General features: G+C 53.8%; 10 protein-coding genes and 2 non-coding genes across 12 annotated transcripts; 8 read left to right on the forward strand and 4 right to left on the reverse strand.

Moving 5' to 3' along the window:
• Window positions 1-736: 736 nt before the first annotated feature.
• On the forward strand, window positions 737-2,331 carry BO66DRAFT_410177 (aromatic prenyltransferase; the record flags this gene model as incomplete). Its single annotated transcript, XM_025649223.1, has 3 exons — window positions 737-1,836; window positions 1,924-2,024; window positions 2,324-2,331. 3 exons carry the CDS (start codon window positions 737-739, stop codon window positions 2,329-2,331), a joined length of 1,209 nt encoding a protein of 402 aa, XP_025505543.1.
• BO66DRAFT_470165 (DEAD/DEAH box helicase) lies at window positions 2,292-4,545 on the reverse strand. The gene is made up of 2 exons (XM_025652776.1): window positions 4,242-4,545; window positions 2,292-4,179 (listed from the first exon to the last, which is right to left on the reverse strand). Exons 1-2 carry the CDS (start codon window positions 4,512-4,514, stop codon window positions 2,449-2,451), a joined length of 2,004 nt encoding a protein of 667 aa, XP_025505544.1. The 5' UTR covers window positions 4,515-4,545; the 3' UTR covers window positions 2,292-2,448.
• Window positions 4,546-4,693: 148 nt separating this feature from the next.
• BO66DRAFT_370899 (uncharacterized protein) lies at window positions 4,694-6,880 on the forward strand. The gene is made up of 2 exons (XM_025645434.1): window positions 4,694-5,433; window positions 5,611-6,880. Exons 1-2 carry the CDS (start codon window positions 4,819-4,821, stop codon window positions 6,778-6,780), a joined length of 1,785 nt encoding a protein of 594 aa, XP_025505545.1. The 5' UTR covers window positions 4,694-4,818; the 3' UTR covers window positions 6,781-6,880.
• A 184-nt stretch (window positions 6,881-7,064) lies between these two features.
• On the reverse strand, window positions 7,065-7,136 carry BO66DRAFT_t121. Its single transcript has one exon. It is a non-coding gene; the product is annotated as a tRNA-Cys (tRNA).
• A 329-nt stretch (window positions 7,137-7,465) lies between these two features.
• On the reverse strand, window positions 7,466-7,538 carry BO66DRAFT_t120. The gene has a single exon. It is a non-coding gene; the product is annotated as a tRNA-Cys (tRNA).
• An 855-nt stretch (window positions 7,539-8,393) lies between these two features.
• Window positions 8,394-9,300, forward strand: BO66DRAFT_47271 (glutathione S-transferase family protein). Its single transcript, XM_025652978.1, has one exon. The coding sequence runs from the start codon at window positions 8,512-8,514 to the stop codon at window positions 9,169-9,171; it is 660 nt and encodes a 219-aa protein (XP_025505546.1). The 5' UTR covers window positions 8,394-8,511; the 3' UTR covers window positions 9,172-9,300.
• A 339-nt stretch (window positions 9,301-9,639) lies between these two features.
• On the forward strand, window positions 9,640-12,522 carry rscE (putative RSC complex subunit (RSC8)). The gene is made up of 3 exons (XM_025650362.1): window positions 9,640-9,945; window positions 10,060-10,574; window positions 10,626-12,522. Exons 1-3 carry the CDS (start codon window positions 9,849-9,851, stop codon window positions 12,090-12,092), a joined length of 2,079 nt encoding a protein of 692 aa, XP_025505547.1. The 5' UTR covers window positions 9,640-9,848; the 3' UTR covers window positions 12,093-12,522.
• Window positions 12,523-12,912: 390 nt separating this feature from the next.
• BO66DRAFT_319114 (uncharacterized protein) lies at window positions 12,913-14,028 on the forward strand (the record flags this gene model as incomplete). The annotated part of the gene is made up of 2 exons (XM_025643637.1): window positions 12,913-13,386; window positions 13,498-14,028. The coding sequence occupies 2 exons, from the start codon at window positions 12,913-12,915 to the stop codon at window positions 14,026-14,028; spliced, it is 1,005 nt and encodes a 334-aa protein (XP_025505548.1).
• Window positions 14,029-14,087: 59 nt separating this feature from the next.
• BO66DRAFT_47282 (uncharacterized protein) lies at window positions 14,088-15,296 on the reverse strand. Its single transcript, XM_025652995.1, has one exon. The coding sequence runs from the start codon at window positions 15,247-15,249 to the stop codon at window positions 14,146-14,148; it is 1,104 nt and encodes a 367-aa protein (XP_025505549.1). The 5' UTR covers window positions 15,250-15,296; the 3' UTR covers window positions 14,088-14,145.
• Window positions 15,297-15,654: 358 nt separating this feature from the next.
• BO66DRAFT_427656 (putative APSES transcription factor (MbpA)) lies at window positions 15,655-19,045 on the forward strand. The gene is made up of 4 exons (XM_025650363.1): window positions 15,655-15,781; window positions 15,891-16,251; window positions 16,326-18,024; window positions 18,077-19,045. The coding sequence occupies exons 2-4, from the start codon at window positions 15,952-15,954 to the stop codon at window positions 18,760-18,762; spliced, it is 2,685 nt and encodes an 894-aa protein (XP_025505550.1). The 5' UTR covers window positions 15,655-15,781; window positions 15,891-15,951; the 3' UTR covers window positions 18,763-19,045.
• A 459-nt stretch (window positions 19,046-19,504) lies between these two features.
• BO66DRAFT_447975 (glycoside hydrolase family 5 protein) lies at window positions 19,505-21,443 on the forward strand (the record flags this gene model as incomplete). Its single annotated transcript, XM_025651726.1, has 4 exons — window positions 19,505-19,602; window positions 19,656-19,920; window positions 20,013-20,393; window positions 20,474-21,443. The coding sequence occupies 4 exons, from the start codon at window positions 19,505-19,507 to the stop codon at window positions 21,140-21,142; spliced, it is 1,413 nt and encodes a 470-aa protein (XP_025505551.1). The 3' UTR covers window positions 21,143-21,443.
• Window positions 21,443-24,761, forward strand: BO66DRAFT_47329 (tetratricopeptide repeat protein). Its single transcript, XM_025653032.1, has one exon. The coding sequence runs from the start codon at window positions 21,666-21,668 to the stop codon at window positions 24,609-24,611; it is 2,946 nt and encodes a 981-aa protein (XP_025505552.1). The 5' UTR covers window positions 21,443-21,665; the 3' UTR covers window positions 24,612-24,761.
• The last annotated feature ends 72 nt before the right edge of the window (window positions 24,762-24,833 follow it).

The following is a 24,833-nucleotide window of genomic DNA, read 5'->3' on the forward strand; positions in this document are numbered from 1 at the left end:
CCAGTGATGACACATTTTGGGGGCTCTGTCATATTTGAGCAGTTGCTCTAGTCCAATTACTGTTGATGGGGGCTTGCTGCCAGGGTCTCCTTCTCCTGTGGCTGGTTGCTGATTGCGTCGGAAGGAATACTGAGGTTATTCGTCGAGGCCAGGGTTACGTTTGTCAGACTTTTGCCATGCTAGTGGTGGAACATGTCAAGCCAGGGGAAGCGGACTTCGGAGTATATCTCGAGGGATTGTGCTGGACAGGTCCTTGACGAAGTTAGGACACTTCTCCAGTGCCATCAGAGCAGGAAAGCGTTCGATGTGGTTTATAAAACCTGGCGTTTCGTTGACGCACTTAGCTGGCGTACGACACTCACCCTTGATATTTTTCATGACAGGCAGAGTTGAGTACTCGGGGCTGGTTTTGCAGTTTGTCTAATAGCATCTTGAGACTATATATACCCAGCTCATCTTGGAAGACCACTTACCTGCCAGCAGATGCCACCTACCTCTGCATCGATTCAGGATGGCAGCAACAGACCAGTCGCAGGAGTCAGTCACGCTCCCGGTACCTCCATTGCCGGAATCACCGCCAGCGATACCCGAGATGGATACCACACTCCGTGATGCTCGTAGGACACAAACCCCCAAGAGCAACGCCTCCGACAACCCATGGGACATCATCGTTCAATATCCCACGCAGCCTCCAAACCCCAACGAGCTGAAGTGGTGGAAGAACATCGCCCCTCTCATGGGCCGCCTCCTCCAGGTCGCACACTACCCTCTATCGCAACAGTATCAATACGTCCTCTTCCTTCGCAATCAGCTCGTACCCTTTTTAGGCCCGTACCCGCATCAATGGCGGAGCCTGCTAACCATCACGGGCCACCCGTTCGAGATGAGCCTCAATTTCCAGGGCAAGGGCTCCGCGTCGACGTCGACCGTGCGTCTCACCATGGAACCCATTGGTCCGATGACAGACACGGCCCATGACCGCTTCAACCAAGTGGCGGCCGCGCAGATCTCCGCCCAGATGGCAGCACAGGGGCTGGGGGCCTTTGATATGGAGTTGCATCGGCAGATCATGGGCTACTTCGCCATCTCCGGCGAGGAGGAGCAACGGCTCGTGCGCGACTACGCATTCACGCCCCACTCGGTGCAAGGCACCTACTGCATGGGGTTTGATTTCCTGTCGGCCGGCACGATTGCAGCCAAGGGCTATGCTTTCCTGGGCGTCCGGTGGAAACTCGCACCGGAGGCTCTGGGAGCAACCGTTCTTGAGTGTCTGGAACGCATGCACGCGCGGACCGGAACCGGAAATGTGGCTGCGGCGCGGATGGCGGTCGAATATATGGAGGTCGGCAAGCATTTCACGGAGTTCAACTTTTTAGGGTGGGATTATACCGATGCGGCGACGTCGAGGTTGAAGCTCTACGGGCTCTGTGGCGGCGAGGAGCCTCCTAGTCTGGAGAAGGCGGAGCATGTGTGGACGCTGGGCGGGAAGGCGCAGGGGGAATCGTGGTGCGAGAAGGGTCTGGAGCTGCTGCGTCGGCTGTGGGCGTACCTGGAGGAAGATGACGAGGCGGGGATTTGCTGCTGTGGGCGCCATCTGGCTAGGGATTCGGAAGAGGAGCAGGAAACCCACCGGCGGGATTGTTTGGCCAGGCAGCTCCTCGTTCTGGCGTGGAATTATGAGACCCATCCGGATTGCGAGACCCCTCTCCCCAAGATGTACCTGTCGTTGCATCGCAAGAACGACTTGTTTGCGGCCAAGGCTCTGGCCCGGTTTTTCCGGTCACTCGGTTGGGAGGGTAAGGCAAACACTTACGTCGATGACCTGCAGTATGTCTTGTGAGTTTCCTCCTCCGGGTCCTTTGATTCTGGTTTCCCTCCCTTTCTTGGTTCTTCCGTCCAGTGTCTGTGCTGACGGGGTTGCAGTGCGCATGAGGATCTGAGCCAAACCACTCGGATCCACAGCATCGCGTCTTTCGCGTACACGGAGGAGAAAGGGGCTTATGTGAGCATGTACTATCATTCCTGTATGGAGTATGGGACTGCTCTGGTCGAGTAGTATTCTCGTTTCCATGTATGGGGCGTTGAAGACTGTTTGAGCCGGGAAGAGGGGGGAGGAATGAGGAGGGAGATGAATATGTCCCGGGGAGGCGGGTCGAAGGGCTCAGATGAAGGTGCGGAGCGGTGGTTACTGCCAATTCTTCAAACACGGCAAAGTGGGCAAAACATGCCATACTTCCGGCTATCTTCGGCTAGAGAGCAGTACAGTGCTCGAGTATAGCATTAAATTACTTGGGATATGCCCCGTCCAAATTCATTTGACTAGCTCGCTAGAAGCTCTCTTGGTCAACATCACGGGACTTGTCATCGCATGACTCGATGTAGATGGACCCTATAGTCCTGGGCGTGTAACCAAAGACAAATAGATCAATCATCACATTGCCGATCTTCTTAATTTTCCAAGGGCCCGACCTTCACCTCTGTCCTTCTCTTCAGATCCTCAAATTCTCGAGCCTTATCTGCTGCGACCTGTCGTTCCTTGATCTTCTTAGCAAATCGCTTCTTGCCACCGTGCCTTAGCTTCGTGATGATATCCGCCGCCTGTCCTCGGGTGATATCCTTGGCCGTAATTGTACCATCACGGATCTTGGCCTTGTTAAGCCTCTCAAGCTGAGGCGGCGTGGCCGGTTGCCGACGCCATGGCTGATGGGCAGAGATGTATCGCTCCTCGAACTCAGCACCAGCGAATGTGTCCGCAGCGCGAACGGCCGCTTCAAAGTCCGCTACGGAGGCGATAAGACGAGGTCGGGCATATTTTCTAACCTCTTGGGATAATCCGTATTGCAGGACATGGTGCACTGTCCATTCTTCAGGCTGCCGCTCCGACTCTTTCTCAATGGTGAGCCATCCCGCTGTGCCGGAGAGAACGTATCGATGCTCGGCGACCCGGACCCAGGCGTAGCGGCTCAGAGAGCGAATATGTCTATCGGATTTCATGTCATTGATGAGGTCATAGATCGTGTCATACTTGGTGAAGGTGAGCTTGATGTTGCCCGATTGAGCAGGGTCCTCGGCATAGGGATCCGGGAGCTTTGAGTCGGGCTGCTCTCGGTAATTGTTGTTCTCGTCGTCTTTTTTCTCTTTGATATCCTTCACTTTTGTCTTCTCCAGTATTTCATCCGGGTGTAGTCCGAAAAGAGTCGGTGTGGAAATGACGCCAGTTTCGAGTGTGGCCACCATATCGATTATATGGCAGTCTTTCTTGCCAGGAAACAACCGCAGCCCTCTTCCAATCATCTGAATTAAGAGATTGCGAGAACGGGTCGGTCTTGCAAGTAGTACACAATCAATATTAGGTATGTCAGTGCCCTCGGTGAAGAGTCCACAGTTCAGAAGCACCGGATACTCCAGTTTCCTGAAGCTGCGCAGCTGCTCATCGCGGACATCCTTAGGGGTTTGCGACGTGATATATCTGGCATCGATACCCAGACTCCGGAATTTCGCCGTGAGCTCTTTAGTGTGCGCCAGGTCTACGCAGAATACCAATGTAGACTTGCGGCCTTCCGCATTGGCTAGCCATGCTCGCACCGTTATGTCGTTGGTTTTATCCGTGTTGACTGCTTCGGAGAGGGAGCCGACGGCGAAATCGCCGAATTTGTCTTTCTTGACCCTCGCTAGGTCAACTTGGGAGCGAACGGTCGTGAACACGGCATTCGAAAGCCAATTCTCGTCAATCATATCCATATAATCCTTATGATACACGATGTGATCAATGGCGGCGCCGAGCTTGAGGCCATCGAAGCGTGAGAACGTGGCCGACACCCCAACAAGAACGGGAGAGTTGGACGAAGCTTCGTTGAGGTCGAAATGAGCCAATGCGGTGCGATAAGTGGGCGCGACGATATGATGCGCCTCGTCGACCAGGATCAGCTTGAAATGTGCGGGGTTGAATTTCTCGATCCGGTCCTTCGACGTAAGACTCCGCACCGACGCGATGATTATGTCCCCATGTCCGGTTGCCACGGTATTGCCCATCTCAATCTCGACGGTTCGGTCGGGATAGGCAAGTCGACAATGCCGGGCAGCTTGTTCGACGAGCTCCCTTCGATGGACGAGGATCAGCGCTTTGTCGTGCTTTCCATTGCGCGGCGGAACGCGTCCGATGAGCTGGGTGAAGATGACCTGATCGCTCGCCAGTCAGTCTAAGGCTCTCGCTCTATTCTCAACGTTCTTGTCAAACGAACCGTTTTGCCCGCGCCCGTTGCAAGTGAAATCCCCAGACGCTTGTGGCCCTGCTTCAGGTGATCCAACACCGACTGGATGCATTCCTCCTGGTAGTCCCGAAGGACAATCCCAGGCGGTTCGGGAGCTGCTGCTGCAGGTGCTTCATCGGAGTATGCTACAGCAGACCCGTGGCGCACGAATGCAATACGTACATTAGGCGTCCAGGGAGCCCTCAGTGCCCTCAACCCAACTGAAATGGGAATCGATCCCAATTTCCGGCGAATACGGTCCATTCAGATGCCATGGAAAGAAAAGCGATAAGCCTCCCGCGTTTGAACCGAGAGAGGCCGACGGAAAGAATTCCGGGCAACAAAAAGCTAAGTATCTAATCGGGTGAAAGCAAACAGTGCAAACGGGCTCTTATCAGAAATCTTCCCCGATAAAAAAAGTCACCTTGTCTGTCAGTCCTCCACTCACCTAAACTTCACTTGTTCCTTACCTTTACGCGCCGATGGTCATTTTACTGGTTTTGATGTAACTCTGGGGCGATGGTTTGGAATTCGTTTCACCTACGCATCCGGTGTGAGCTAGTCGATCATGAGCAATTCGGTAGACGATGATCCATCGGACTCTGTTTGCAACCCCGACGAGAATACCCGATCAGCATCATCATTGGATAAGACGCATGATGAGAGAACAGACGCGGAGCCCCGCGGGGTGGCACGCAAAAATACCACACGAGCTTCGGCTCTCGATAACCTGCAGTCCACGCTACCACGAAAAGCGGTGGATCTCTATGTCGATGTGTTAAAACAACTTGCCGATGATGACACGCCCGATCTTGCGGACCCCGACACCGAGAGGTATAACTCTACACAGGATGGAGTCGTGGTTTGGAATCCACAGGAGAAGGGAGTCTTATATCGCAGCTTGGACCGCAAGGGGAGGGAAGGGATCCGCGAGGTTGCCCGCAGGCTCGGCTCGAAGTCGGAAATCGAAGTGCAGGAACATCTAAGACTCTTACAGAACGGTCTGCAAAAGCGCCATATGACGCAATCGCGTAGCCGAACAATTATTCTGGCCGATGTTCCCGCTGCCGCCGAGATTAGCAATGAATGTCACAGAACCTTGGATCATTATGCCGAATTACTGCGCTTGGAAGAGCAACAGGATGAGGATGTTACTGGGAGGCACAAGCACCGCGATTTCTGGGTCATCGATTATGAGAAAGCTTTGGATTTGGATCATCGAGCCAAAACAGAAAAAGCCGACCGGCGAGCGAGAGCAGACGATCCAGATCATCGACTCGCGGAAGATGAAAATCCAGCTAATCAAGAAGCCGAAAATATAAACGGCCACGGAGCACAAGACCTGGAAACAGGAACTCAGGATGAACAGCTCCACCCTCCGGATAGGGATGTCTACGACCGATCCAGTGTGCATCTCACGGCTAGCTTGTTCAAGATGAGCAACTGGGTTAATCTCTCGGAGCGATTTTTCATGAACTCCGGGGGCACACGGTCGGATGAGAATTGGCGTGGTTTGTCCTTCGCAGACGAAACCCCGTCCCTGACGGCGGATGCGTTCGCCGACTTCTATGCATTGGCTGTAAGTCTAACGCGCCGGTTGGTACAGTCGTCCCTCTTCTTTGCGGATGCAAGGTTGCGAAAAGTGGAAGAGGACGGCCGGGCGAGGGCTCGCGAAGTCAGGGCTCGCGATGTTAGAACAGCATTGGACGTCTTGAACATGAAGCGAGAAAACTCTGATTTTTGGATTGGTCTCGCCCGGAGACTCTCCCTTGATGTTGTGGATAACCGACACGTGAAGGACTGGAAGTCGATACAAATGGACTATGACGAGGTGGAGGACATTCTATCTCGAAAGCAACCATTGCCCTCCCAGTCGGGCTCGGTCGCGAGGAGCGTTTCTAGGGGTAGAGATGGGAGCCAGGTGGTTGACGATCAGGGCTCAGACGCCGGTAACGAATCCGAGCCTCCTATCTCTGGTCAGGCAGTTTCACCAGAGCTCATTGAGGAGGTTCCGTTTGACTCGGAGGACGAATACGCAGAACAGGTAGACAGGGAAGCAAGCCGCGCTGAAGAGTCTAACCTGTGGGAGCTAGTTGGTCGGTCGCCTCCGCCTACTCCATCATATGGTCATGCCGAGACCGAAGGGCAAAATGAAAGAGATCCTCGTCAGATGAAGCCAGAACCGCGCAAAAGACCGATTAGTGTGCGGAAGTCGATGGATGATCTATTCAATTGGCGGGATCGATTACTCTACCGAAGCGAATGGGAGGAATATGGCCACGATGGTTTTGACTTGCAAGACGAGATTCTTGAGAACAGGCATAAAAGACGACGTCTCGAGCAAGGGCATATGCAATCTTTTCTTTCGGGTTCTGCTGGGGTGGACGCAAGTGGAGGCAACACTGATGTCCAGTATGATATTTCGCCTCTGGGCTCGAGTCCTGGAAAGGTTCATGAGGCTAATAGTATGGTGCTAGATTATGAAACAATGCATGAGGAGCAAGGCGTAGGTTCTGTCCTTGGCTCCTAGTATGTAGTGTGGTCTGGGTGGGTGATCTGTGTGCATTATACCATTTTGCGATACCCAGCATGGAATATATTTTCGGATTCTTCAGTAACACGAATGTCATGCTCCTTCCTTGGAGTGCCACAAATAAGGTTCGCAGAGTGAATGATATGATAAACAAACAAAGTGCAAGGATGAACCATGTGTCCTCTAAACAGAAAAAATTATCAAGCCAACACAAGCTTCCAGTGTTGAGTCTCTTTTCCGATTAACAAAACCTTAGGTAGCAGGCCAAAAAGAAAAAGACAAGGGCCGAACGCGATTTGAACGCGTGACCGTGAGATCTGCAGTCCCACACTCTACCCCTGAGTTACCGACCCTTGAATTGTGGTTGGCGGCTCAATTTTTGACGCTATAAATCAAAACTATAGCTTTGGCAATAGCATCCAATACTGATGAATGAATCCCTGGGCAGATACACCAGTGCGTGCGACGCTAGCAAAACGCGACTAGTGGATTTATTATAGAGTGACAAGGGTAGGTCAAAAACAAGTCTCTTTAATTTAGGCATTAAGCCAGCATCGATCGACCATCCGGGGACTTCCATCCTACTGGAAGCCAATTGCTCAAAAATTTCACGTATGGCAAGAAGCTCTAGCCACAAGAGACACCTGAGAGGACATATAGGATATATAAAAAGAAAGCTTTGAGGGCCGAGCGTGGATCGAACACGCGACCTCGAGATCTGCAATCTCTTGCTCATACCACTGAGCTACCGACCCTTTTGAAGCTTGTTGGTTGACAGGGTGTAAAGGACTATATTTAAATGTAATAGCTCATGGCACGCGAGATCCAACTCATTCGAACACCCTCTCCTGTTTGTCCTGTATGCAGGAAGAGAAGTCAGTCTACAGTGGTATAGCGTAAGCACCTACTTGTATACCGTGCTATTGTAAGGCCCTTTACTGCTATTGCTTAGCCATAATGCATACCTCTGTAAGCAGAGAGGACGTCTGTGCTCACAGCTTATTGTTACCTGCAGGACAGCGCAGGACTGCATTGTAAGCAGGACCGGTTTAGCAACCTAGTTATCGTGGTAGCTGACCAAGATACTGCCTTGAACAAGTGGCTCCGTGATCATCGAAGCTGACCGCTTCCAAGCTATGTGTGGGGATCACTCATAAACACTCATCCCCACCGATGCTGATTTCTAATAATGCACCTCTCCTTAGAATGTTGAATGCGCCCGGATTGGGTATCGTCAACCTCGAGCTCCCCACCTGATCGGACTCATATAACCCCGACACACCGTTCCCTGACAAATTAAGTAGAACCAAATTGACCGAAGGGACATACTCCTTACTTCAATTATGCACAGGGTTCCTCCTGGAGGAGAACGCTCATCGCCTACCATGGAAATGTAAAGTATACGCACGTCCATTGCTGTGCATTTGTCAGCGGTTAAACATTCGGCAATGAAACCTGTCTCATGAGCCGGCGACTTATTCAACATCCACATTTGCGGTGACCCGAAAGCTATGCGTTATGTCACTCTAGAAAGTGACAGATTATGAGGGATATCCAAAAGGATATGTTGTCCTGAAGCTTCAACGCTTCAGATTAGCTATATAAGGCACGCAGGGTGTTGACCAAGATGGACTCCCATCATCACAAACAGCTTCAATCCTCCAGATAACATTCTCTCAACTACTTCAATCGAATATCTTTTACCACACATTCTTCCGCTACCCAAAGATGTCTCTCAAGCCGATCATCCTCCACGGCCACCAAGGCGGCCCCAACCCCTGGAAGGTGGCCATGATCCTGGAAGAGCTCGAAATCCCCTTTGAGCACAAATCTGTGGCGTTCGACACCGTTAAGAAGGAGCCCTTCATCTCCATCAACCCAAATGGCCGTGTCCCCGCCATTGAAGACCCCAACACCGGAATTACCCTGTGGGAGTCTGGTGCCATCATCGAATACCTCATCGAGACCTACGACAAAGACAACAAAATCAGCCCCAAGGCCGGCACCCCGGGCTACTTCCATGCCAAGCAATGGCTCCATTTCCAGATGTCCGGACAAGGGCCGTACTTCGGTCAATTCATCTGGTTCACTCGTTACCACCCTGAGAAGATCACCAGTGCTCAAGAGCGCTACTTGAACGAGATCCGCCGCGTGACGGGCGTGCTGGACAAGGTCCTCGAAGGTCGGGAGTACCTGGTCGATGGAAAGTACAGCTACGCAGACGCTGCGTTTGTGCAGTGGTACCAGATTATTCCCATGGCTACTGGCGATGCCATTGATTTGGAGAAGGACTTTCCCAACGTCAACGCTTGGCTGCAGAGACTGCAGGCAAGACCTGCGATCGCGAAGTGCCTGAAGACGTACAGGGAGAATCTCGCTGCTAAATAGGAGTGAGGAGGGACTGGGCTATGGACCTGGAGCTTAATGTTGGATTTTGAAGCGTGTGCGCGCTGATTTCTATGTTGTTTATGCGGGTATCAATACACTGAATCGCACACAGTTGCCATTGTATCCAGAGGTTCGCTGTAGAAATGCCCTGGTGCCGCGTTGATATATTGTGTACTCATTTCGTAAAAGTGTTGTCAAGCCAGCAACCAATACTGGCCGCTTGATGTCACAAGTAATGCAAGCCTAGCTACGGACCAGCATCTGATGGAATGCAAAATGACCATCAAGTTATTTTGGTATCAATGACTGCAAGTTACTCATAACCCTCGTATAGATGAGGAGGATGATGGAGGAGGCAACCGAGCTAGTACATATTGGGACTAGCGCACTGGAGGGTCTTGGCGCGAGTTTTTGGAGCGAGGCCCGTGTCGCGACAAGTCGCTCTGCTCCCAAGCAACCACCTTTCTTCCCCACGACTTGTTGCTATCTTGGTGGTCATTACCACCCGCTGATTTCCTCCCATTCCCTCGATATCTCTAGGATCCCAAGCACCATCGCACTAGGGATCGTACCGGCACTTCGATTACCCAATCCCTTGAAGCTTGAGGAGCGCGAAGGTCCCTTGTTCTCCGTTGCTTGCGACATCAACCGTCATCTCCCGCCATCAGATCAACAATATGGAAGACAGCCCTGTCGTTTCCAGCGGTCCTGCCGATGATATTCAGGCGGGCACCGCCGCTCAGGATGCTCCGGGTGACGTGATCAGTGCTTCCGGTGAGTGTTGCCTCCCTGCTCCCGCAGCGAATCGGGACATGTCGACCATCGCAACCGTGGGATGCGAGATCGCGGTCACAAGAAAGTTCTACTGAGAACGAAAATTATCCGCAGCTCCAGGGACTGATAACCCGCTAGATGCCCCTGCTTCCCCGAAACCCCAGACTGCCGATGGCGAACCCGAAGATGAGGAGATGGGCGGTACAGAGACCGAAACCAAGAAGGAAAGCGAGGGTGATGAGATTGCCGAAGTCGCTGCGCAATCAGGAGCAGAGGGCACCGCGGAAGAGAAGCCTGCACAGTCTAAGGCTTCGGCCGAGAACTCTGCGCGCTCACATCTCGTTTCACAAACCCATGCCATCATTCTTCCTAGCTATACATCCTGGTTCGACATGCACCTGATCCACCCTATTGAGAAGAAAGCTCTCGCCGAATTCTTCAATGGTCGAAACCGCAGCAAGACCCCCGCGGTCTACAAGGACTACCGTGATTTCATGATCAACACATACAGACTCAACCCCATCGAATACCTCACAGTCACTGCATGCCGCCGGAATCTTGCCGGAGATGTATGCGCAATCATGCGGGTTCACTCCTTCCTCGAACAATGGGGTTTGATCAACTATCAAGTGAGTATTTGATGCAGATTTCCCACAATTTGACGCTGACATTATGTCCAGGTTGATCCTCAGACACGCCCATCGAACATCGGTCCTCCTTTCACGGGTCACTTCCGAGTAGTTGCCGACACGCCGAGGGGTCTGCAACCTTTCCAGCCCGGTCCCAATCACTTTGTAAAACCCGGCAAGCCTCTCCCCGCCACCGAGCGCGCAGCATCGGCTGCCCCTGCATCCAAGGCCGATCTCAACCTCGAAATCCGCCGTAACGTCTATGACGATAAGGGCAAGGAGATTACCCCTGCCAGCGAAGACAAGGAGAAGCAGACCAACGGTGAGGGCTCGGCAGCCAACGGCACCCCTGCTGATGCCACCAAGGCATTGGAGAGTGCCAGCAAGGAGCCAAGGAAGAAGTTCCATTGCTTCTCATGCGGTATCGACTGCACTCGTCTCAGATTCCACTACGCCAAATCGACGCCGGCGACCGCCAACCCCGCATCTGATAGCAAGTATGACCTCTGCCCCAACTGTTTCCTACAGGGCAGGATGCCTTCTAGTCACAATGCCTCCGATTTCGTCAAACTTGAAGAAAGCCCTTACACAATCGCCCCCGATAAAGATGCCCCGTGGTCTGACTCGGAGCTCATCCTGCTTCTTGAGGGTCTGGAGAACTTTGACGATAACTGGGAACAAATTGCCAACCATGTCGGCTCGAGGACTAAGGAGGAGTGCGTGATGAAATTCCTGCAGCTCGAGATTGAGGACAAGTACCTTGACGACACCCCCGAGGTCCGGGCGGCGGCTGGACGCGATCCGATCAGCCAGTCCGAGAATCCGGTCCTTTCTGTGGTCGCATTCTTGGCCCAGATGGCCGAGCCTTCTGTGGCTGCTGCCGCGGCTGGTCGCTCGGTGGAGGAAATCCGCAAGGAGCTCCGAAAGCAACTTGAGAAGGGTTCTGGAGCCGAGAAGACCCAGGAGAAGGGCAAGGAGAAGGAAAGTGCAGTGAAGGCAGAAGACTCCATGGAGGTAGATGCTACTCGCGAGGAACCCGCCGCTGAGACGGTCCAGAGCACCGTTGCCAACAAGGAAGGCAAAGCTTCCCTCCCTACTGTTGCTCTGGCTGCCTCTGCTGCCCGCGCTGGTGCCTTGGCGTCTCACGAAGAACGGGAAATGACCCGCCTGGTCTCGGCTGCGGTGAACGTGACGCTGCAAAAGTTCGAGATCAAGTTGGCACAGTTCAACGAAATGGAGGAGATCATTGAGGCTGAACGCCGCGAACTCGAGCTCGCTCGCCAGCAGCTCTTCTTGGACCGAATGGCCTTCAAGAAGAGAGTCAAGGAGGTTCAAGACACTCTTCAGTCGGTCAGTCTGAAGGGCCCCGGAGAGGAGACCAACGCCCTGCTCGCCGATGCCGCCACGGCGGGTATCGGGAACCGGTACAACTTCCAGCCTACGGGTGCTGATGCTAGCCGGGGGGTGCAACCATTGAGCGCAGAGGCCGGGGCTGACTACAAGGCCTTGGACTTGTAATGAGATCTTTTCATTTCGTCATAAACGCCATGCATTGTTGGACACGTCTTTTGAGTGGCGAAGAATATCTAATGATATCTGTCCTTTTTTACTGCTGTCATGACCTGGGCAGGAACGCTGAAAGGTGGTGTCATCTTTCTTTTCTTTTCTTTTTTTTTTTTCAATAATATCCCATTGTATTTTGTACAATATCACAGGGGAGGGGCGAGCAGAAGGCAAAGAGCCTGCCAGGGAGTTTGTTGGAGATACTGAGGCTTGGGTAGAAGCGACGCGTGGCTTTGGTGATCAATGATGGGGACTCACTATGGTTTGATTCTTCAATGTTTCTTTTTTACTAGGTAGGAAAAGGCGCACATGATTCCTGTTTTTTTGTCTTGCTATTGGGAGTTCCGAGCTATCTGTGCCTGCGAGTCAATGAATACACTTTTTCCCTGATACGCTGGATGACCATGGTAAGCCTTTCCAGGTCCTCTACTTTCCCATGGGCATGAAAACGCGGTGTTCCGGAACTACGTGGGTGTTCCGGAAGTAGGTGACCCATTCATTACTTACACACACGGTGGCCCGGTTCTAGGTGGCCCATTGAGACGCGAACAGGTCACCACCAAATGGGGTTTTCGAGAAAAAAAGTAAACAAAACAAAAAAACAAGATCTTCGTACACCACGGGGTCTCTCACTTTCATTCTTATTTCTTCTTGTAAATCGCTTATTCCTCTCTTGCCATCCAATACCTCCCCCAACCCCCTTCTACCTTACTAGGTAAACACCAAGTTAACCCTGAACGGAGTAACCTTACTTATATCGACCCACCCACCAACCATGCCTCCCCACGACCCTCTCGCCGACCGCCTCGCCGCCATCCCCGAAGCGTACAGAGACGTCTTCACCCGCCTCGTCTCCTCCGCCCTACACCCGGAGCTGAACGTCAACCGCCGCCGCAAAGCCCCTGTCACAGGCACGAGCACGAGCACGAAGAAACGCTCCTCGACCGACGCGCAGCTTGACGTTATCGACGTCGACGCCGAGGATGACCACCACGACAACGATAAGGAAAACAGGTCGTCGCGCGGGGGCCGGTCTTCTGTTAACAAGAACTGCGATGAGGTCCGCCAGGAGATTCGCGACTTTCTGGACGCGCGGCAGATGCAGCCGGGACAGTTTCAACGGCTGATCGGCGTGTCGGCGAAGTCGTATCGGGATTTTGTGGGTCATAGTGGTCCCGAGAAGGGGGCGAGGTCGGTCACGTTTGTTAAGGCGGGGGAGTTCTTTCGGGGGTTCGAGGAGGGGAGAAGGGTGGGTAGGGGTGTCATGCTGCAGGGGCAGGAGCAGCAGCAGCGGGTTTTGGGGGATGTTTCGGGGAATTCTACTGTGGCGACGGGTGGGGGTATGGCGCCGGCTACGAAGAAGAGGGCGAAGACGGCTACGGCGGCTACGGCGGGGAAGGGTAGAGGTAGTCGTGCAGCGGATGGAAACTCGGAGTATGATGTTTCTGGTATTGAATTGGAGGATGAGGAGGACGAGGAGCTTGAGGTGCCCGTCTTTGAGACTTGTGATCGAGTCAGGGACATGATCCGGAAGCATGTTGCGAAGCCCAGGGTCACAAAGGCCGGGTTCCTGAGGGATGCGGCCAAGGCGGCATTCCCTGGGGGCGAGAAGACGATCAACCCCGGTTTGCTGCAGGTGTCCCTCAAGCAAGAGGGCGCCCTCGTGGGAAACACGGGCATAGTCTTCTATGCGGCGTATGTCTTCTTCGAGAAGTTGAGGATCAAGAATGGGGAGCCGAAGGATGATTTTCGCCTGACCATGGAGGAGATCTGGCCCTTTGGGATCGAGCGAGAGAAGCCGGTCAACGGACCCTGGATCGTTGCGACCGGAAGTCAGCCATACATCAACGAGTTTGGGCAACTTCGGGTCCTGCGAAATTGTTATCCATAGGAGAGATTAGCAGGTGCGCTTGCTGTGAAGCATCCAAAAGACCCATTTGTCGGGGTATGATGCAATTTTGAAGGTGTGATTCAATTCCCTTGAGGAGTGTCTTAAGTGGTGTGTATGTTAGTGAATCTTGACGTCGGGTGCGTCTTGAGGTTGATCGTTGCCTTGCTGCTCGGGCTTCAATTGACCTGCGAGCAATTTCCCCTGAGAATCGACGCCCTCGAAGATCTCAGCTGTCATGTCTTTCCTCGCTGGAAGAGTGGGTCTGGTCATAGATTCTCGTTTCCATGTAAACCTGTGCTTTACTTTCCCAGTCCCGGCTTCTTCGATTATGAGAACGCGGGGTATGAGACTTGAGATGCGCATCCAGATTCTGAGCATGAACCGACGTGTGAACACATGAGGTCGCCCGGCCGCATAGGGCTTGAACGTCTGACCCTTCTTTGGGCCATTCACCAAGAATTCAACATCGAGCTCTGGCTCAGATGGAGGAGCAGGGGTAGTTCCAGTGGCTTTCCTTCTTTTAGGTGGCGTCCATGGCAATTGGCCTGATATTAGACCTTCAAGAATCTTTAGATCGCGGCGTGGGACTGGTGGAAGGAGGTTGGCCAAGACTTTGCTGTACCATTTCTTTCTGATATTCCTTCGCCGGCAATGTGGAACCGGCCTAGCCCATGAATTCTTTTCGGGGATGACCGGCTCAAAATCCTTGATTCTTGGGGCTGCATCGAGATATTGAAGCAAAGGTTGCTGGAGCTGAGCCTTCAACAGATCTTGAACGACCCTAGGCGGTTTCCAGTCCTCTGTCATGCTATTTTTGGCCAAAAGATCTTCTAAACACTTCGGCTTCGGCTCCGAAGGCCGAGTCGTTCGAGTAATGAGGCTTAGAATGAGTTCCCTCCTCCGCCTCCCGGTGCGACCATATGCCATGCGTAGGACTTTCTCTAGTGGTTTCATATAACCTTGATTGGCTCTTTGTAGTACCGACAGACCCTTGATAGCTGTCTTCCGTAGTCGCCAGCGTTGCCATAGATCATTCCGTTCTTCGAAGCTGGGGTTGTTCGCATAGTGTCGGAATCGACCGAGGACATAGCGATGCATATAGCCTTTGGCGACGGGGTCGGGGAGATAAGATGCCTCGCGAAGGAGTGATCGAAGGAGATGCCGCCATGTCGCCGCGGGAACCGTGACTGGCGACACAGGGTTGATTTTCGTTGACATCATTAAGAACTGATTATTGACTTGTTTTCTTGCTTTTGCGGAGTTCGTTGCTCTCTAGCCGACATCCTTTTCTTTCCCCCGGGATGTTTGATTGTTCGATTGTTCGAGTTGTACGGCAGAGATCAAGGCGGTCAAAAAGGCGGAAGTCCCAAAGGGGTAATAGTACTCCGTAGATTGTTTTCTCTGAAGGCGAAACGCGAAAACGGTTCAGGTTAGCCGCGCACGCGACGGGCGAACATCGAGAGTTTCCCCGCGAAGCTTTACTTGACTTCTTCCTCCTCATGTGATTGAATTTATTGTTATTATACAAGCCAAATCTCTCTTAATCATCTGGAGTCTCATGTAGATATTATTTGAAGCGGGAAGGGTTTACATGCTTTGATCCCTCCCTGCAGACTGACTACAACACCCCCCCCCCCCCGGTCCCTTTCATCCCCTTCACGGTCGGAGCGCCAGCCACGCGCCTCCCTTCAATCTTGCGCGACTTCCCGTGGTCTGCCCAGTAATCCCGAGGCCGAGAGGATTCCCAGCATAGGTGCAGTTCCCCACATGCTTTTACTCTTTTGTTTGATATACTGAATCTGTCATGCCATTGGCCTGGACGGCTACAATTCGACTTCAAACTGACATCTTTTCTCGTTAAGCTGCCTTTAACAGGTCTGGTACCTGGGCTGGACACCCTACACACGCAGTAACCTGGACACAATGGCTTCCAACAACCACCACCCACCGCGCCCGACCCTGCAGATGTCCTACTCGCAGAGCAGCATGGGCTCGGCCAACGGCATGACTTTTTCACAGTCGCACATGGGCTCGTTCAACGCTTCTCAATCTGTAGCCTCCACCCCCCGAGCTACTCCGCCTCCGAAAGCCTCACACCAGTCGACCATGTCTTATAGCTACGCCAATGGATTGCCCAATGGACCTAGGGGTAGTTTCAGTACCTTTGAAGACATGCATGGTTATGGCACTGTTTATGAAGAATTCAAACCGCAGATTTACAAGGTTAGTCTCTCGGCGCATCTACCCAGGTCAACTACTTCCTAAAGCCGCTAATATACGCTTGCCCTTTCCTACAGGCTGTCTACTCTAATGTCGCCGTCTACGAAATGGAGGTGAATGGGGTTGCTGTGATGAAACGCCGCACCGACTCTTGGCTCAACGCCACTCAGATTCTGAAGGTTGCAGGCGTTGTCAAGGCCAGACGGACGAAAACACTGGAGAAAGAAATCGCGGCTGGCGAGCACGAAAAAGTACAGGGTGGCTACGGCAAATATCAAGGGACTTGGGTGAATTACCAGAGAGGTGTGGAGCTGTGCCGCGAATACCATGTTGAGGAAATGTTGAGACCGCTTCTGGAATATGATCAGGGCCCCAATGGAACGACCGGGAATGCACAAGACTCCTTGGACACTCCGACGAAGGAGCAGGCAATGGCTGCCCAAAGGAAACGCCTCTATAACCACATGGACAACCGTGGTATGTCCCAGCCGCAGCAGGGCACCTTCTTCCAGAACATTTCTCGCACTGCTGCTACTGCGGTCAATGCTATGAGCAAAGCCCGCTTCGACTCACCGGCCGCACGTGGTGTTGACGGAAGGAAGTCGAATGCTATGCGAAAACCCTCACAGCAGCTAAGCAGTCAAGATACTCTCCCATTCAACAGCCAACAGAGCATGTACAGTGTTGCATCTGACAGCGGCTTCGCAAGCAATGTTCAAAGCAATGGTCGGTATCCAGGGAACGTTGGCTCAGGCTTCGAGTTTGAGGAGTCGAACGAACCTCCTCGCAAACGCATGAGATCTGCTTCCAACCATGCGCCACCTTTCGGACTTCCCTATGAACAATCAACTTTGTCGATGAACGAACCAACTCCCACTGAACCCAACGACTCATTCTACCAGGACATGGATGTTTCCAATTCCATGGTCGATGGCACAAAGCGTGGATTTGAGCCTCTGCAACCTGCCACTACTCCCGAGAGATTCCAGAAGATGAAGCTTATCATGACGTTGTTCTTGGACAAGAGGACGAAGGACTTTTCGAAGCATCCTGCCTTGATGCAACTATCCGGAGAAGACCTGGAAATCCCGTTGGACGAATACCGTAACAATGCACTTCATTGGGCAGCAATGCTTGCTCGCATGCCACTTGTGTATGCACTCGTGGAGAAAGGCGTCAACATCTTCCGGCTGAACGGGGCAGGTGAAACGGCCTTACAAAAATCAGTTGGAACGAGGAACAATCTCGACTATCGGAGTTTTCCACGTCTACTACAGGTGTTGGCCCCCACCATTGACATGGTTGATTATAGTGGGCGAACAGTACTACATCACATTGCCGTGATGGCGGCAACTGGCGGCGGGGGCCATGTGTCGGCGAAACACTATCTAGAGGCTCTTTTGGAATTCATTGTTCGCCACGGTGGTTCTTCATCGAATCAGCTAGGGCATGCTGGTGTCGTGGAGAATGGGCAAACCCTACCGCAAGCCGGGGAGGTCATAACGCTGGGTCGGTTCATATCCGAGATTGTTAACCTTCGAGATGATCAAGGAGACACTGCGCTTAATCTGGCGGGACGCGCACGCTCCGTCCTTGTACCCCAGCTTCTGGAAGTCGGCGCAGATCCTCATATACCAAACCATACCGGTCTGCGACCGGCCGATTATGGAGTGGGTGTGGATATGGTTGATGGCAATGGCCAATCCCAACAAGCCGGGAATAGGAATGACTCTTTCATGGACCAATTGGCCAAAACCAAGAAAGAGATTCTAGACTGTAAGAGCTCGACCGCATTGTTTATAGGATTACTTGGCTGACAGACTTTTAGCGACATTGGCGCAGATCACTTCATTGGTGCACGAGACGCTAGGCGGCATTGATAGGGATCTGGCTTCCAGCTTGACAAAGAAGCAAGAAAAGTTCGACCACTGGCATGCTAAGATTCGCGAGTCGGCTAAAGCCCGACAGATTGAACAGAAGCACCTGGACGACCTGAAGAGTAGAGCTTCAGAGCGCATTGAACTTAGCCGTCGATGCAAGAACCTTGAAAAGTCGTCGGAAGACCTCCTTACTAAACTGAAAGAGACAGAGGGAGGATCATTTGATCTGTCCAAGAAGTACTTGCTTGGTGATGCCGACAAAGAGTTCGGACTAGATATTGCTGCGTTCGAAGCGATCTTCCCTGACAACTTTGATCCAAGTTCTGGGTTCTCCGAGCAGCAAGCTGCTTTTCTTCGCTCGTTTCCACCTGCAGAAAGCATACAGCAACGAATAGAGGGATACCACAAGTTCAACGATAACATACTGGAAGAGGTGGAGCGCCTTAGATCCAAGAACGTCGTTCTAGGACAAAACTACCGTCGAGTGGTCATGGCTTGCACCGACTGGACTGCCGAGCAAGTAGATGAAGCGGTGGAAGGGCTCACGCAATGCGTCAAGGACCTCAACGACAATCCAGTTCCTGAGGATGAAGCTATTGAGATCCTGATGAAGGACCGAGGTCAAGACTGGTGATCTTGTCCTCTGATGGCCTTCCATTCGAACGTCAAGAGTACACACATCACATTTTTCTTTTTCTTTCCCTCCCTAGACATCCATTGGCACTAGCGGCTGTTTTCAGATTTTCTACCCATTCTTGTCTATTTGTTCATGCCTGGTCGGAGTCCGGCCAGACAAAAGGAAGCATTGTTCATGTGAATGGACTACGGTGTTTGAGCATATTTGATCAGATGTTTTTCAAGTATTGATGTCTGTGCTTGCAGATACCCTTAGGGCACATGTACTGGATTTTAACGGCTAATATGATTGTGACATCTACATCTCCCGTGAACCCTTGCAGGATGGCTTTTGGCAAGTCAGCAGGCTCAAGCGATGCCAAGCTGAATTTAAGCGGCTGCGTTGGCTTCGATAAATATCTGGTGAACTGGTAGTGTTACCAATCGGCAAGAGTATCCAATTGACGGAATCATCGTAACCTTGGCTTCTCGAGGGTTTTCGGTTCGCATAGCCTAAAGTGCTTCATTTACCCGACTTTGAGCCACCAAGCCCCCAGGATCCCCGGACTACGAACAATCCACCCCGCCTTTTTTGGGGTATTTGAAGCAGGAAACTTCGGCCTTCGAGCTTGTCGGTGCTAATACCTCACATCTGCAAACGGTCCGGAGACTTGCACTCCAAGATTGCCACATCCTCGGACAGAGCCATCGTTGTTATCCTCGTTCTATCTCGTATAAGTCACAGCTAGCCGATCTACAGGATGTCAGCTGGAATCCTCAAGGTCAAAGGCAATCAGGTGGTAGACAACAATGGCGATGAGGTGCTCCTCCGTGGCGCTGCCATAGGTGGATGGGCCAAGTACGTCCAACTCCCGATTCAACAGAGCCACTACTGTCTGACCCCCCGTCTAGCATGGAGAATTTCATCACAGGTTTTCCGGGCCATGAGTCCCAGCACCGCGCTGCCATGCGAAAAGTCCTGGGCCCCGAGAAGTACGAGTTCTTCTTCGACCGATGGCTGGAGTACTTCTTCACTGAAGCCGATGCCAAATTCTACGCGGAGCTGGGATTGAACTGTCTGCGCATCCCTTTCAACTTCCGTCACTTGGAGGATGATATGAACCCACGAGTCTTGAAAGAAAGCGGCTTCAAACATTTGGACCGGGTCATTGATCTTGTAAGTTATGGGATCTCGGCCGTTCCCTTGGCCACATGTAGAGAGTGTGTAGGAGGGCTGACTGACGAGTGTGTTTCTGCGCTGGACGACAGTGTGCCAAAGAGAAGATCTACACGATTCTCGACATGCACACTACTCCTGGCGGACAGAATCCCGACTGGCACGCGGATAATCCCACCAGCTACGCCGCGTTTTGGGACTACAAAGACCACCAGGATCGGACGGTGTGGCTATGGGAGCAGATCGCGGCGAGATATAAGGCCAACCCGTGGGTTGCTGGGTACAACCCCCTCAATGAGCCCTGCGATCCGGAGCATGTTCGCCTCCCGGCGTTCTACGAGAGGATCGAGAAGGCGATTCGGCAGGTCGATCCGGACCACATCCTCTGGCTGGATGGTAATACCTTTTCGATGGAGTGGAAGGGCTTCGACAAGGTTCTTCCGAACTGCGTTTACTCCATCCATGATTACGCGGTGAGTCTTTTGTTGACATTGTACATCGAGGGTTGGGCTTCGCGTTCGTTAATCTGATACTGCTCTCTCTCTCTCGCTAGTCCATGGGCTTCCCCACGGGGCAACGGTACAAGGGTACCCCGGAGCAAAAGCAGCACCTCGAGCGGTCGTACCTCCGCAAGGTTGAGTTCATGAACCAGCATGGCACGGCCATCTGGAACGGGGAGTTCGGCCCCGTCTACGAGAACCCGCGCGTCGAGGTCGAGGCCGACACGATCAACGAGGAGCGCTACAACCTGCTCGGCGAGCAGCTGCGCATCTACGACAAGTACAAGATCCACTGGTCGATCTGGCTGTACAAGGACATCGGCCTGCAGGGCATGATCCACACGAACCCCAGCAGCAAGTGGAACCAACGCATCCAGCCGTTCCTGGACAAGAAGAGCCGGCTCTGGCTCGACGCCTGGGGCCGGTTCCCGCACCCGGAGCCCGCCGCGGCCCTGAAGCCGCTGGTGGACTGGATTGACAAGGTCCAGCCGCGGGCCAAGGACGCCTACCCCACGCCGTGGGGCACGGAACGCCATGTGCTGCGGGCGGTCTTTCAGACGTTCCTGGCGGCGAGTTTTGTGGAGGAGTTCGCGGAGTTGTTCCGGGGGCTGGATGAGAAGGAGCTGGACGAGCTGGCTCACAGCTTCCATTTCGATGAATGTGTGAAGCGGGAGGGGCTGAATAGGATCCTCAAGGAGCATGCTAAGGTGCCTGGGCAGTGAGCTAGCTCGAAGTCGAGCGTGGTGTATGTACTCATGTATGAACTGTGCTGCTGCTGGAATGATCAAGGACGTGGTCATAGCGCTGTAGGTGGTGTTTGGCCGATTGGGTTAGGTAGATAGTCTAATTGCCACGACCAAGTTCATTTGTACTGTCACCGCCCGAGCTATCCTTATCGATAGAGTCGGCAGAAAAAAAAACCCCGCCATCCCGCTTCGTTTTTTCCCACTTTGGTCTGACTCTGCCCTCTAGCCACTTCTGAAATTGTCTTGCTGGGAAGTTGGCTCTGTCGCGGTGGTTTCCTGATCGTCAAGAACTCATAGCATGAGTCTGTGATTGATCCTTTCCCGAGATTTTTCTATAATACCTAACGAATTGCTAATGTGAAGAGCCTGCTCTGTTTTATCTTGATTAACAATCATTCGTACCTGAAATCCCGCCTTGCGACTACCATTGATCATTCCCGGATCTTCTGCGCCCACCTTTCCTTTCCTCAAGTCATAGTCCTTCAATTGAGCACTCATCATGACTGACACCACTGAATCTCTCCCCGCGTTCTTGAACACGGCATTCGACGAGACATCGTCAGTGCGGGACCGATACGACCCCATTTCGCTCGCAGACGCCGAGATCATCCCTATACTGCAACTGCCGCTCGCAAGGGAGGTTTTTGGACACAATGCGGAGGAGAGTGCTCTGGATCGCATCGTCAAGGGCGAGGTATCCTATACCAGCTTTCTGGTCGAGAAAGTGCAGGCGGTCTCGCAATCACCCGTGGAGGGCTTGACTTCCGACCAACAACGCTCGCAGTTGCTTCACATTGCCCTGGCTGCTCTCTTCGCGTTCCTGCAATCCAACGTTACGGGCCCTCCTTTGACCTACAGCCCCGCCGACACCATCATCCCCGCTGCCCTGCGGCCCGACGCAGTCACCCTCCGAGCCGTTCGTGCCCATGTCATTCGTAACCTCTCCGTCGACGGTGAGGCAGCATACAAGCTGACCCCCAACGTCGAGCTGTTTGCTGTCGCCAAGGCCATTCTGGCCGGTACCGATGTCCTGGTGACGAACGGCGGCCCGCTGGTGGCCCGGACGGCACGACTCCGCGTTAATTTCCTCCACCAGAAGATGCTGTCGGAGGTCACTGGTACCCTGCAGGATGCAATCTACAACGAGCTCGATGACATTAGCAAGGTGGTCTTGGGTGCTCAGTGCACTGCGCAGGAGAAGGGAAGCTTTTTGCTCGAGAGAGCCACTATCCACACCGTCCACGGCTTCGACGCCAAGGCCCGCGCAGATCTCGAGCAGGCCGCCAAAGAACGGAAGTTCGAGTTTGCTTTGACCGGTAAATTGGGCAAGAGAACCAAGTTCCAGGAACGCGATGTCAGTCAGCTCGTGATTCTGGCCAAGAGCGCCGAAACGACGTCGGAGGACAACAAGGGCGAGAACGCCTCGGGCCCGAAGAACCTTGATCTCAACGACGATACCCTGTTGGAATCTATCTCCTTCGCTAAGGCCGAGGCCAAGGCCGAGGGAGAAGAATCTCAAGACAAGCCGGTGACTGTGCAGGATGAAGCGGCACTTCCACCGGCATTGGCTGCCCTTGATCCGGGCGACCAGCCGAAACTCGAACCCATTGACTCCGCCATTCTTCTTGCCTTCGCATCGGCTATCACCAACACCGCACCGGAGAACGGCATCACCCGCGAGGAGACAGCGCCCTACGCTACCCGCGTCTTAGAAGGTGGCAGCTCGAACTGGCAGATCTACACTCAGGGTTTGTTGGTGCGTAGTCGCGTCGAGGGCCACCGATCCAGAACCGTCGAGAGATCTGTGCTGCAGATGCAAGCTCTCGTGGATCAGGTCATCGCCGACACCGCCACCTCTGATGAACAAGCCGGCATTGCCGTCGATGAGCCCACGACCTTCCTGCCGCGCCCCGAGAAATCCGAGTCCGCCTCGGCCGCCGAGAGATTGCAATACGTGTGGCTCATGAACTTCTCCACCCGCTGGGACCTGGAGGCCGAGCTTGCAACTCGGTGGGTCAACCTTGGAGGTCTGCGGACCGCCCTTGACATCTACGAGCGTCTCCAGATGTGGGCTGAGGCTGCACTCTGCTACGCCGCAACGGAGAGGGAGGACAAGGCCCGCCAGATGGTCCGCCGGCAGCTCTACCAACCAACGGGTCAGGATCCCGATGATGACAGCGAGAGGTTCGAAGGACCGGAGCTGTCTCCCCTGCCCGCCGATGCGCCTCGCCTCCTCTGTATCCTGGGTGACATCGACACCGACGCCGGCATGTACGAGCGGGCCTGGGAGGTATCGAACCAGCGATACGCGCGTGCTCAGCGGTCCCTGGCCCGCCACTACCTCACCCTGAAGCCCCCGGCCCTCGAGAAGGCCGAAGAAGCCTACCGCAAGAGCTTAGACATCAACCGTCTCAACCACAGCGCCTGGTTCGCGCTGGGCTGCGTCCAGCTCGAGCTCCACCACTGGGACGACGCCATCTTCTCCTTCACCCGCACCGTGCAACTCGACGACACAGACGCCGAAGCCTGGAGTAATCTGGCGGCCGCGATTCTCCGCTCCCCCAAGCCCGACGAAGAAACCCCCGTCGTCATCTCCGAGCAACCCCGCAAGCCCAAGGCCCCTCTCGCCGACGACGAGGAGGAAGCCTCCGGCGACGACGACGAGGCTCCCGCCCCGGAGGACCCGTACAAACGCAAGCGCGAGGCCCTGGCCGCCCTCCACCGCGCCGCCTCGCTCAAGCACACCGACGCGCGCATCTGGGACAACGTGCTGACGGTCGCGGCCTCGATCCCGCCGCCCTTCACCCCGTTCCGCGACGTCGTCACCGCCCAGCGCCGCCTCATCGAGCTCGTCGGCTCCAAGAAGGGCGAGAAGTGCATCGACATGCCCATCCTCGGCATGCTGGTCGACCACCTGGTCCGCGCCTACGAGTACCAGGACCTGCTCATCCGCATCGACGACAGCAACCCCGCCTCCGAGCGCATCGTGCGCTCCGGCACCGTCCCCGGCCAGATTCTCTCGCTCGTCGATCAGGCCGTCGTGCCCCTCATCACCCACTCCGCGCCCATGTGGCTGCTAGTCGCCAGCGTCGAGGCCTGGCGCGACCAGCCTTCCAAGGCGTTCGAGGCCCATGAGAAGGCCTGGCGCGCCACGGTCGCGTCCTCCACCCAGGGCGCGTTCCAGATGGGCGACGAGAAGAAGTGGTTGGAGGTCGTGCGCGCCACCGAACGGTTGGTCCGTGATGGCTACGCCCGCTACGGTCCCATGGATAAGGAAGGTCAGGAGGGTGCTGCGGAGGGCGAGGCCGAGTTGGTGGCTAAGGATTGGCGGTTCAAGGCCCGCAGTGCCGTGCGTGGTATCCTGGGTAAGGGCAAGGAGTTCTGGGAGGATTCGGAGGGGTGGGAGCGCCTGAAGGCCTTGCAGTCTGAGGTGGGCAGTGCATAGATCATTGATCCTGTGTGATTCAAATGCATGTATAGAGAAAGAGCTCGCGTGTATGCGGTTGTGTGTGAAGCATTTATAAAGCTGGTTACCGAGGTCGGACCAGGTTTCTATTAAGTCACGATTATTCATGTTCCGAATCTGAAATTTCAAGCAGACATTGTGTGTTTTTTTCTTTGCCAGACAAAGGTAATATTGATCCTATTTACCTGATTGTGATTTGGA

This window comes from Aspergillus aculeatinus, assembly GCF_003184765.1.
Source record: "Aspergillus aculeatinus CBS 121060 unplaced genomic scaffold BO66scaffold_15, whole genome shotgun sequence".
Taxonomy (NCBI): Eukaryota; Fungi; Ascomycota; class Eurotiomycetes; order Eurotiales; family Aspergillaceae; genus Aspergillus; species Aspergillus aculeatinus.

Bases quoted from the DNA above. Each gene is read 5' to 3' on its own strand.
- BO66DRAFT_470165 (XM_025652776.1), bottom strand. From the start codon at position 4,514: ATGGACCGTATTCGCCGGAAATTGGGATCGATTCCCATTTCAGTTGGG. The intron at 4,180-4,241 runs GTTCGTTTGACA...GCGAGCGATCAG, and splicing joins CAACGGGCGCGGGCAAAACG to GTCATCTTCACCCAGCTCAT.
- BO66DRAFT_370899 (XM_025645434.1), top strand. From the start codon at position 4,819: ATGAGCAATTCGGTAGACGATGATCCATCGGACTCTGTTTGCAACCCC. The intron at 5,434-5,610 runs GTCATCGATTAT...ACAGGAACTCAG, and splicing joins ACAAGCACCGCGATTTCTGG to GATGAACAGCTCCACCCTCC.
- BO66DRAFT_47271 (XM_025652978.1), top strand. From the start codon at position 8,512: ATGTCTCTCAAGCCGATCATCCTCCACGGCCACCAAGGCGGCCCCAAC.
- rscE (XM_025650362.1), top strand. From the start codon at position 9,849: ATGGAAGACAGCCCTGTCGTTTCCAGCGGTCCTGCCGATGATATTCAG. The intron at 9,946-10,059 runs GTGAGTGTTGCC...AATTATCCGCAG, and splicing joins TGACGTGATCAGTGCTTCCG to CTCCAGGGACTGATAACCCG. The intron at 10,575-10,625 runs GTGAGTATTTGA...CATTATGTCCAG, and splicing joins GGGGTTTGATCAACTATCAA to GTTGATCCTCAGACACGCCC.
- BO66DRAFT_47282 (XM_025652995.1), bottom strand. From the start codon at position 15,249: ATGATGTCAACGAAAATCAACCCTGTGTCGCCAGTCACGGTTCCCGCG.
- BO66DRAFT_427656 (XM_025650363.1), top strand. From the start codon at position 15,952: ATGGCTTCCAACAACCACCACCCACCGCGCCCGACCCTGCAGATGTCC. The intron at 16,252-16,325 runs GTTAGTCTCTCG...CCTTTCCTACAG, and splicing joins TCAAACCGCAGATTTACAAG to GCTGTCTACTCTAATGTCGC. The intron at 18,025-18,076 runs GTAAGAGCTCGA...ACAGACTTTTAG, and splicing joins CAAGAAAGAGATTCTAGACT to CGACATTGGCGCAGATCACT.
- BO66DRAFT_47329 (XM_025653032.1), top strand. From the start codon at position 21,666: ATGACTGACACCACTGAATCTCTCCCCGCGTTCTTGAACACGGCATTC.